Genomic DNA, 12,564 nt, shown 5'->3' on the forward strand with positions numbered 1-12,564 from the left:
GGCCGGTGGTGCACACGAGTGTCTCTCTCTCTCTCTCTCTCTCTTTCGACACGTTGCAGCGTTTGTAATTTTTCAGATATTACATGTATGAGAGCTAAAGCACGCTCTCTTTTGATTTTCAGCAACATTTCTTTTTATTTATAAAATAACACACTTGGGGCAAATGACGATATGCAACTGTCACTTTTTCTTGATGTTGCCCATTGTCTCGACTGTCGCGCGAGAATAAATCCGATACGCTTCGACGTAACAATCAGTCAATTGTGCGTGGCAACGTCACGTCTAGACGCCGACGCGAATAAAAACACGGCAAACGTGTGCATAACTATTAAGCCGCTGAAGAACGCCGGTAAAAAGAACGCGAGATTTCACCGTGGATACTGCAATTAATATTATTATTTATAAATAGCGACCCGGTCTTCCCTCAGCGGAGCGCGCCGTCGCCGATATTTTATAAGAGTCCATTACTTGCAACCTTTTCACTTGTCACGTCACAATAACGCTGTTACATTTTCTTTCCTCCTGCCGTGCACGTTTTTACGGCAGTCCGTTCTTTCGACAATCGACGGCCGTTGTCTATTCGCCAATCGTGGCTTCGTGAGTTTCCGCCGATGCCGCTATTCGATTTCGTATTCAGGAAACGTCGTTTCCTCCGACCGCGAAAAAGAGCTGCCGCCTCGCGAGACTGAAATGAAATTTTTTCTGGGAAACTGCGGGAAAGGTGGGAACTGTCGCCTCGCAATATTTAACTTAGCAATTAAAAATTAATTAACGTCCAAATCCGTCTGCATCCGCTCTTTCTCCCTCTTTCTTTCTCTTATATATATTCTCTTTCCTAGAGCGTCGATCGTAAATCAGTGTGACCTATAAAAGTTCCACGGCGTCGATTCCTAATAACGGGACTCGAAATATAATCGTCGAGATGACGAACTGTACAAATGCCAGGAGAGGTTAGATCACGTTATTTTATTCAAAGAACGAACCAACTGTGCATGGTACAACATCGAGATCGACTAATTGATCGGGCGAACTTGATATTAAAAGTTGCAAAGCCGCGTCTAATCAGATTTTTATTAAGGAGAGATCAGATCGGCTCTACATACGCCAACGAATCGCCGGCTCCTCGAGGGAGAAAGAACTTTCTCGCCTTCTGCGCCCACTACGGGAATCAGAGCTTGCAAACTCGCGGCGCTCTCGAGTACGAAGGTCGTTTCGTTGACCCACTGATTCGTTCCACTTGCTCCACCCACGGCCCGCAATGACGTATACGAGCTTTTTGTAATTATGGGATGTCCGGATGTCAGAATTATTGAGAGATCGGTAGAAATTGGCCGAGAGGATTCGACACTTTGCGAGAGAGGAGCTTTCCTTACTTCGTTGAAGAAATAAACGACACAGTTATCTTGATTGCTAGATATTGATCCAGCGTATTATTTCATTGCTGTATCGATTTATTATTGTTATCGTCATTGCCTATATATTGTGCTCATTGTTGCTAATGTTGTTAAAAATTGACAGGATAAAAATGAAATACGTACAATCAAAGAGATAAATTAAATGAAAAGGAATCGTTAACGTACGAAATCCACCTGTTGAATTACAAGAAAGACTCACCGATCGAGTTGATAAACCTTTAAATGGCCGACATATACACGCTGAATTGAGTAACGAGTTCATCGTGGAGGTCAGAGATTTAATTTAGCCAATCGTCAACATATTGATATTTACCCTCTGACGCTGCCGACATTATCTTCATGGTTGCGTGTATCACGCACGTTGAATGTAAGTGTGAGTGGCCGTGTAAACGAAAAAAAAAGCTTCTTATTATTGTCGCTCGTGAAATTATTTCGCGCCGATTGCAACGTATCGCTCGCTCCTCACCAAAACAAACCGCTGTTTATTTAATTACAACTCTGTTTCAGATTCCAGATTTTGTACTGAAAATGAAACAGAGGAACGTGGAAATTAGAATACAATTTTTTTTATACCGCGAATATTGAGTTCCTCCTACAATCTTTAATGTAAATCTGATCTCAGCGAGATTCTGTCATCATGGTAAAATTTATCTTTTCCTCTTTTTCAGACATTTTTGTTTAACTTGATATGAATTCATGTGACCATTGTTTGAAATTGTCCAACATCTCCTCGATATTTCCCCCCATAGAAAGACAATTGTATTTTCCAGTTGTTATGTTTTTACACTTTCTAAAAAATTTCACAACCTACGATTTTTGGAAATTATACCGAAAATGATTACCGAAGAAATATATATTTTTTAAATGACCAAAGTTTCTCGCCACACACACACACACACACACACACACACACGCACACACAAGTAACTCGCCAGAATAGAGATATTCTTGTCTCTGAATATTAATTAAAATACTGAAAAGATTATACATCTGCATAAAAAGGGCGCCAGTAGAGAAAATGTATAAACGTGGAAAAAGTATGAATACCAAAGTAGAAAATTCGGCGATACTGTCGACTTCCTCTCGAAGTATCTCTTCCGCGAAACCGGTTTCCGCCTCCTCTACCTTCTCCCACCCCCCGCAAACACCAGAAAAAAGTAAACGTAACCAATTGCACCACGGTAACGATGAACAGCTAGTCAAGCTGGTATTCAAGCTGACAAAAAAAAATCGGACCAAGATTGACCTTGGTTCCGTTGGACAGTAGCTCCAATCTTCAGCATAAAGATTTCCGCGGAACAAATTTGTTTAGAAGAAAAGTATTTATTCCCGCTGCAGCAGCATCTCCTACTATCATCTCTCTCTTGTATAATATTTAAATAGAGATATCGTTTCAGAAATTCTACGCCGGACTTGTGCGCTGAACGTAGTCTCTCTACCTAAAAAGCTCTTTTTTAAATTGAATATTAAACTGAAATTGAATAAAGAAATGATTTGTTCGGTTATTTATTTTATTTATTATCTTGGGTATAGTGCAAATAAAATCTGCGTTGTAAACATACTTATCTCATTTGAATTTTGTAACTCGTATCGCGCACCGAGTGAATCACCGAGTTGTCGTCAAAAGTACATGCCGTACAAAGTACAAACACCTTTAAACCTACCAAATTCCGTTATCCAGAGATTAAGAGAAACAATTATGATGACGGAGAAACGTGCGAGTTTAAATGAATCATTCGCGCGGTTACGAGGAAATTCGCTCCAAATTCGAAGTAAGCCTTTACTTCACGCACATACTATTTAAGAAGTATCCTGTACGTGTGGACGCAGAGGACGTACTTCGACGTGCGGAAAATTAGTGCGGAAGTAATTTAGTGACATGCATTTTCGTAATGAATAGGCTGCTTTCCTGGCGAAAGCGGATCCCTCGACGGCAAAAAAGTCGCAAGTTTAAAAGAGCTGCGAGACGCACGCGGAGGGTACTCACCCGATCTAATGGCCGTGACGTCAGTAACGCAGAGGAGGACGGCGAACGCCGCCACGACGGCGAACGTCGTCCTGGTAGTCCATCGCGCCTTGGGCAGGACGAAGTCCTGGGCAATTCCGGAAGCGCGTTCACCACCGGAAGGGCCAATGCGTGGCCGCGCAGCCATCGCACGCCGTCGTGTCTCTCCTTTTATTTGTCCCGCTCTCTCTTCCTCGCGCTCTCTTTCACCCGCACTCTCTCGGGGGAGAAGGGGTATCACAGACACGCACTTTGCACGCAGGTGTATGTCAAGTGTGTAGTGTGCGAATTCTCCTGTGATCTTCACTTCCGCCGGATCCCCTGAACGTAGGTCGCTAATTTGTCCCACGCGCAAAGATGCGCGCGCGCAGAGAGGCCGAATGCAAAATGTGTAACGGAGTAAATTAAAAAAAAAAAATAAAAAACGAGACTACGCGGCACGAGCGAGCGCAATTTAATTCATGGCTCATGCGTGCAGCATGAACGCGGTCGCAGCCCGCGAGCGACTGACGCGCGGCGCGCCAGACGAATCGAACATGGCGCCGTCACGTCAGCCATCCCCATTCGCCGTGGCGGGGATGGTCGATTCTTGTTCGTCGCCGGGGTTGGTACAAAAGAACGCGCGAGATGCGTTCTAATTTAAAATTTTCGGGATGTTCTCCCGGCTGCTCTGGCGCGAAACTTATCGACAACTCGAGGAATTAAATGAATATTTATGTTAAAGTGAAATATTGTATATTTGAAATGCTATAACAGTGTGTTATATATTATATTTACGGTCCCATTATTGTTGACGCTTCGGTAAACCTCCGGAATCGGCAAAACATAGCCAAAGGAATGCTTGTATCTTCGGATAGTGAAATGAGCGACGCATAGTTTCCTTATTTCCCTTTAAAAGATCTTTCCTTATTTTCCAGTTAAAAGATCTTTGGATATATATATATATATATATATATTGTCAAGCTTCGTCGGTCGTGAGAATAGTGGGAAACTATACATTCTCCAAATGGCCTTAACAACGATGTCCGCCTTAATCGGTATCTCTCAGCGCATCTCTGATTTTTATTGTCTAAGCTTGTACCCATTTGTTTGTAATTAAAACAAGTTTGACAACTTTCATTTTTAATTTCACATCTCGCTTCGGCATGTGTCTATCTATTTACTGTCTCTCTCTCTCTCTCCCTCTCTCTCTCTCTCTCTCTCTCTCTCTCTCTCTCTCTCTCTCTCTCTTTCTTTTCTCAAATAGCTCGTTTATAAGTGTAAGTTTATATCGTATGGGATTCCACTTTGTTTGTGCCACAAACTGTTGTCGACGCATATGTCGTCTTATATTTATAAGCCTGCAATTTGCATATCTTTAATGCATGTTTCTCTGGACGATCGAGTGGCTATTATTCGCAACTTGCGTCATGGCAGATCTGGATTCTCGGAGAGTCTTGGACTCTCTAAGCGCTCAGCCTTGAGTGGCTCGCACACGCTGGTACGCGAATTTGGAAAATTCCGCGATGTAACTGAAAATTGCCAAGCTTCCTCCTTTTACCTCGCGAGGCTTCATTACGCGAGTACGCGAGCGACCGCGATGAAAGACGCGACGATCCGTGTGATGACCGCCCGCGTTCGATGACCGTCTTTAAATCCGGCAGAACGAACATGAGGAAAATTGTCGGAGATAATGCCACTGGTTGACCTTGGTACCGTCTGACGAAGCGCATTTTCAGACAAACTGGCTTAATCGACATGCGTCATATTAGACATCGTCGTGTTCCATTACGGAAGTCGAGGTACTTTGAAGAGTAATTATCGCAATGATAGTAAAAACCTTAATTTGATAATGGATCTGTTTTCATTGCGCTGTCTGCTCGTGCTTTTTCTCCGTCTGATATCAGGATACATATATGTTCCTGGTTTCTTGATTTCTTAAATTAAGATCTTGGATTTACGCACACAGATTACTCACAGATTCTTCGATTCCTGCATTTGGATTCACATAACTTCGCACCGTTTTTGAAATTCTAAATTTTCCCATTAATACTCGTTAAAAAGGTATCTTATATTTAGGTGAGTTTTAGATAAACTCTTTGCTTCTTCAAATTTCGGACCGCAATATCCCAAATTTTTTAATTCTTTAATTTCTATATTTTGCGGCTCGCAAACCTTTCATATTTCCTGGTAGTGCGGGCATTATATTTTGACCATTCGTCAGAATTCTCACCATTATGTCAATTCTCTCACTTCCTCCTAGTCGTAACCTCTCAAGTTCTTCACGTTCGGTCTCTCAAGTTCAGATTCCTCAGAGCTCGGGTGACGCAGAATTTCAAATTATCACTCATTATCGCTCCTTTTAAAGACGACCATTTCGGGCAAAATATACTTGTCATGTCGCGCACGCGTTAGGATTAGGGTTAAGCCAATCATTGGATCACATCAACGAATACGACTACTCTGCGCATGTTGCTCAGCCATCCGCCCTTTCGCGGGGATTCCCCGTTCCGCGCCTCGCGAAAAGATTCGTGCCCATCCGTGCCTTTCGACTCGGCTCGATACGTTGCGCATTTTCTCGCGAACACGTTTATTAGCGACGAACGCCGCAAATGCCACAGCCGCTGCGGCGGCACGACCTTTTCCATTGTCCCGCGACGTAAATGCGCTCGCCCGCTCGCTCTTGCTCGCTCGCTCGCTCGCTCGCTGGGTATCATACAGCACTCAAGTCCGGAGCGACTCTCTGCCTCTAAGACATCCGGATCTCTCCGGATTGCTAAATCGGCTCTCCTCTCTAGACTAGTACATATTAGTAAAGTACGTCAAATAAAATCGAGTAGTAATGTTGAGGTTCTAGATGCGTAGGCGACAGGATGCCTCTCACACCTTTACCGAGCTACCTTTCATCTGCAGTTCCTTTAGATATAGGTGATGATCCTTTTCTCTACCATCGAATCTCAACCTCTTCTTAACCTCCTTTTCTCACAAGAAAAATAATAGAGGCGTCCAACGCGTCTTGAGTTATAAACGATTGAAAGCACGACACGTCTTGGGAACTGAGCTACATCCATGGATAATAAAGTATCTTTCGTTTAATTAAAACAGAATAGATCTATGTGAATGATGAGAGAATAAGTTATCTATTGTCGCGGTGGAACCGGTCAATAACCCGATTGTAACCTACTTAAGCGTTCACTGTTAGAAGTCGGAAGAAGTGATCTGTCGGAGTCGCTACTTCCGATCTGCAATCTGGCCTTGGAGAAATGAGATCGGCGATACGGTCAAAGGTTAAGTCGCAACTTCGCGACGCGCGACATCAACTTCATCCTCGTCGCTGTTAAGTCAGCATGGATGTACGCGTGCGCACGAGTTGCGTGCGCGAGCGAATAGATGAAGGATAAACGAGACGAACGAAGAGGGAACGAGAGAGAGAGAGAGAGAGAGAGAGGGAGAGAGAGAGAGGGAAAGAAAGAGAGAGAGAGAGAGAGAGAGAGAGAGAGAGAGAGAGAGAGAGAGAGAGAGAGGGAGAGAGAGTGCGAGAGCTGGAGAACGGAGAGGGAGGAGGAGGGAGAGAACGGGAGAGGGAGATGGTACTTAGTTATTTTGCTCGCGCGTTCGTGGGATTGGGTGTGGAGTTGTATGCGCGTCGGCTGGCTGGTACGGACAGGTACCAAATGCCACAAGGTCAGGACTCGTACACAACGTAGAGAGGCCTGGTGCACGATTCTCTCCTCTTTCGGCTCAGGGAACCTCAAGGACCGCGATAAGAGAGGGAAGAAGAGGGAAGCGCTTCACGACGCCACGCGTCATATTGTCGTGACGAAATTGCCCCGTTGACGACGCCACATTCACAAAAGCGATAACACTATTGTGATACTCGCCGTAATGCCGAGTGCGTATCTTTACGCACTAATACATATATTGCTGCATACACTTTGAAACGCCATTTCTCCGCCATGTCTCTTCATTTCGTTTATTGAAAGAGAAGATAAGACCTATCTTCATAAAATACACACACACACACACACATATATATATATATATGTATATGTACGCGGATGATCTAATAATTATTTATATCTGAAATATATGCGAACTACTTTGGATAAATAAGCTGGACTAAAACTTAACAATTTTACATATACGACTTTCATTTAATTGCGCATTTTTCAGAGGATATTTAAATTTCACTAAGATATTTGTTTAGAATGCTGTGTTCGATACCGATATATTAAAAGAACTCAAATAATTCCCACAGTATAAACAATTTCCTTATTTATACCAACAAATACGTATTCAAATATCGCGGTGCAAAGCGGTACCAGTTGGAAAAGAATTATTGTAAGTTGAGAAATCCAAAAAATTAATTGCCAAAGGTGCACGAATGTTTTAAGATTAGCGTGTTCAGTTGAGAATGATTAAAAAGCCATGCGACCTACCGACATCATCGGAAAGTAATGTCGACGCCGGGTAGGTGTGACGTCAGGAGATTTTAATGCCGGGTCATTATTGCCGGCACGTTGTTTTCACAGGACATTTAACAGATTCATCGCACGACTGTAGAGCCTGAAGACGTTTGATTCTATACTCAACGATACATCATTATATTTTAATCGTTCATATGACAGCATTGCATTGTCAGCTACAATTATTATGAATGCATATATCATTAAAGGAAAATCAACATAACCCAAAGATAGTTGTCTTTCTTTCAGTTTTTCTTTCCTTTTACACAAAGTAACTCTTAAAAAATGTGCTCTCTGTCGTATATACTCTTAGTATGAAAAGTATAAGTTAAGCTTGTTAAATTGTATAAAATACTATTTTTCTAAAATTTGTATTTTTAAAATATTTATATTTTTAGTATCAATATATTTTTCATCAATAAATACCTTTCCTGGAAATCTAAAGATTAGTTCTGCCAACATTCTTTCAAAGATATATTTTGAGGACTGAAAAGTGCCTCTAATAGTATTTGCAACATATAAGTTAATCCATATGGAAGTTGATTGAGGTTAAAAATATAGCGATCAAGAATGTCAAGGCGCCAAATTCCGTTGGCCTGGCGTAGATGACCTTGCATAATAGAGTCAACAGCAAAAAAATACGTAAGTAATACGTTTCTTTTCGACATATTTTGGAACAGTCCAACATCATAAGAAAAATCGCACAATTTTCATTTGCCCTGATACTCGTAAAAGTAAAAAGTATTGCAATCTTTTTGTCGTCAATTATACATATATATGTTGTAAATAATATTAAATGTTTTATGAATTGATTTGTCATTGAATTGTACTATTTGAAAATGAAAAGAATCGTTTCACTCACCGTAAATGCTTGAAAATAATTCTAATAAGCAATAATTCTTATTCTAATAAGAAACAATATATAGGAAATAATTCTTATTCTAGTAAGAAATAATTCTTACAAGCGATCCTTTAATCTGATGTGCTAAATATTAGCAATCCGTTCAAATACAACTAAACCCTACCTGGCGCCATCTAACAGTATCAGAGCTACAATACTATTACACTTACGCACCAATAAGATGCTAATAAAGACCGTTGATTCTCTTTTCTCTTGTGAGAATCATCATATCAGAGAAATCTTGTTGTGAACTAACGCCCTCTTAGTAATATTACTGACGAGGTAACGCTGTCAGCCCTGGGTAAATTTTCGTATTGGCAAACGGACCCCGAAGAGTCCAGAACGTAATTCAAGAGTCGTTACAATACCGATTGTTTCATGTAGCGATAGATATGAATATACTGAACTTTGAAGAACCTCGAATCTTGAACCAGAGAGGAACGTGAGAGCGGCCAACACGATGTTTTCGACGACACCAACTTTCCGCACTGGGAAAGGGCGCCATCTGCATCCATTTTGAGAGGAGAACTACGATGCTACATCCACTTTCAGGTTTCGGCGGTAAAACCTGTATGTGGTGGCAGTCCGTGCTACATCCATTTTTAGGCGGTTTATGTCCATGCTACAACTATAATAGCGTACTTGACAAGCACGGTCTCGCACATTGTTACGCGTTTATAACATGAATTAACATGTTAACATGTGCAAAAAAAAAGAATTGACATTGTATATGATTAATATCATGAAGATCATACGAAGTGTCCGATAATTAGCTGCCAACTCGAAATGTGAAGGTAGATTGGGTTGAGACAAATATAAAAGTCCCGTACCATTCTGCGAGATTCACAATAATTATCGAGTTATTAATGACAGAAATCTGAGGAATAAAAGCGCGCCGACATAGATAATTCGAGAAGCGTAACAGCTGCTCGGGGCAGCGATCATAAATCTTTTCCCTAGCGTGAACTAATAAAAAGTGAAAGACTTCTGTGAATCAGTGAAAAATGAAAAATTTTATATGAATTTGTGAAAATCGAAACATTTCACACGACAATTGAGTCGTTCAACATGGCAGTTGCGCGTTCTGGATAATTCAATGAATACCAAAGAAATCAAAATGATCAAAATAATAATGTCCGTGTAGTCCGAAGGATATTACGTGACACGCAAAATCCGTTTGATATAATATCCAAAGAAAATGTTTCAAAATATATATGTACAGGTAATATAAACCTTATGCACCGACGAGATATACTACAAAGACTGATGGCCTTACGGGATTTAGCGTACCAGAGAAATTTCCCTGGTGAGGCACCCGGGCGAAAGAGACCGTCTTGCATTTAGCACAGTAAAATTTAATGGAAACTAATACTTTTCAATCCTTTTCTTCGGATCAAAAGATTAAGAATTCAGACATATTAAAAATGTCAATACTTTTTAATACGTTTCAATTCGACATTTTATACAGGGAAGCAGGACGAAAGGAATGGGATGCGGGCAACGATACATCATGCGTGTCTCCAGACGTGTCAAATCGTTTATTATAGAGGAAACTTTGATACGGCAACATGTATTCGAATATTTAATCGTCCCATGGACCACTTACATATAATAAAAAAAAAAATTAACGCGGATAAATGAACGATTCGTATCAATTTTTCCTTTTCTTATAGAGCAATGAAAGAGTAAATCAGTATCGAAAATCGAATACCGATTAATACCATAAATCAGTGTCAGAAAATTGTGCAATGACAATTTGTTCTCATTTTTCAGGTAGTTACCGCTGTAATTTACACAACAAATTAACTCGGTTAAACGATTCGTACCAATTTTTCTTCTCTTATAAAGAAATGAGAGAATAAATCAGTACCGAAAATCGAAGGCCGATCAATATTTAATTTATTCATTAAATTAACGCGGATAAATGAACGATTCGTATTAATTTTCTGTTTTCTTATAGAGAAATGAAAGAGTAAATAAGTACCAAAAATCGAATATCCATTAATACCATAAATCAGTGTCAAAAAATTGTCCAAGTGCAATGACAATTTGTTCTCATTTTTCAGGTACTTACCCCTCTAATCTTATTTAACAAATTAACTCGGATAAACAAACGATTCGTATCAATTCTTTTTGTCCTATAAAACAATGAGAAAATAAATCAGTACCGAAAATCGAAGACCGTTCAATATCTAATTTTTTTATCAAATTAACGCGGATAAATGAACAATTTGTATCAATCTTTTTTTCTTTTATAGAGAAATCAAAGACTAAATCAGTACCGAAATCCGGATATTGATCAATATTATAAATCAGCGTTAAAAAATTGTCTAAGTGCAATGACAAGTTGTTTTCATCTTGCAGGTACTTACCCCACTAATTTACTCAACAAATTAAGTCGGATAAAAGAACGATTCGTATCAATTTTTATTCTCTTATAAAGAAATTAGAGAATAAATCAGTACCGAAATTCGAAGGCCGATCAATATTTAATTTATTCATTAAATTAACGCGGATAAATGAACGATTCGTATTAATTTTCTGTTTTCTTATAGAGAAATGAAAGAGTAAATCAGTACCAAAAATCGAATATCGATTAATACCATAAATCAGTGTCAAAAAATTGTCCAAGTGCAATGACAATTTGTTCTCATTTTTCAGGTACTTACCCCTCTAATCTTATTTAACAAATTAACTCGGATAAACAAACGATTCGTATCAATTCTTTTTGTCTTATAAAACAATGAGAAAATAAATCAGTACCGAAAATCGAAAACCGTTCAATATCTAATTTTTTTATCAAATTAACGCGGATAAATGAACAATTTGTATCAATCTTTTTTTCTTTTATAGAGAAATCAAAGACTAAATCAGTACCGAAATCCGGATATTGATCAATACTATAAATCAGCGTTAAAAAATTGTCTAAGTGCAATGACAAGTTGTTTTCATCTTGTAGGTACTTACCCCACTAATTTACTCAACAAATTAAGTCGGATAAAAGAACGATTCGTATCAATTTTTATTCTCTTATAAAGAAATTAGAGAATAAATCAGTACCGAAATTCGAAGGCCGATCAATATTTAATTTATTCATTAAATTAACGCGGATAAATGAACGATTCGTATTAATTTTCTGTTTTCTTATAGAGAAATGAAAGAGTAAATCAGTACCAAAAATCGAATATCGATTAATACCATAAATCAGTGTCAAAAAATTGTCCAAGTGCAATGACAATTTGTTCTCATTTTTCAGGTACTTACCCCTCTAATCTTATTTAACAAATTAACTCGGATAAACAAACGATTCGTATCAATTCTTTTTGTCTTATAAAACAATGAGAAAATAAATCAGTACCGAAAATCGAAAACCGTTCAATATCTAATTTTTTTATCAAATTAACGCGGATAAATGAACAATTTGTATCAATCTTTTTTTCTTTTATAGAGAAATCAAAGACTAAATCAGTACCGAAATCCGGATATTGATCAATACTATAAATCAGCGTTAAAAAATTGTCTAAGTGCAATGACAAGTTGTTTTCATCTTGTAGGTACTTACCCCACTAATTTACTCAACAAATTAAGTCGGATAAAAGAACGATTCGTATCAATTTTTATTCTCTTATAAAGAAATAAGAGAATCAGTCAGTACCGAAAATTGAACACCGATCAATATTTAATTTATTCATCAAATTAACGCGGATAAATGAACGATTCATATGAATTTCTTTTTTCTCATGGAGAAATGAAAGAGTAAATCAGTACCAAAATCGAATATCGATCAATACCAGAAAT

At 39.0% G+C, this 12,564-nt stretch overlaps 1 protein-coding gene across 2 annotated transcripts in view; it reads right to left on the reverse strand.

Moving 5' to 3' along the window:
- mgl (low-density lipoprotein receptor-related protein megalin) overlaps positions 1-3,936 on the reverse strand; it is a 45,195-nt gene extending 41,259 nt beyond the window's left edge. For both annotated transcript variants that reach the window (XM_011139397.3, XM_011139396.3), the window contains exon 1: positions 3,403-3,936. In XM_011139397.3, the coding sequence (XP_011137699.2) occupies positions 3,403-3,568 (166 nt within the window). In that variant the 5' untranslated portion in view covers positions 3,569-3,936. The remainder of the gene's footprint in view (positions 1-3,402) is intronic.
- Between the last annotated feature and the right edge of the window lie 8,628 nt (positions 3,937-12,564).

This window comes from Harpegnathos saltator, unplaced genomic scaffold (assembly GCF_003227715.2).
Source record: "Harpegnathos saltator strain DR-91 unplaced genomic scaffold, Hsal_v8.6 scaffold51, whole genome shotgun sequence".
Lineage (NCBI taxonomy): Eukaryota > Metazoa > Arthropoda > Insecta > Hymenoptera > Formicidae > Harpegnathos > Harpegnathos saltator.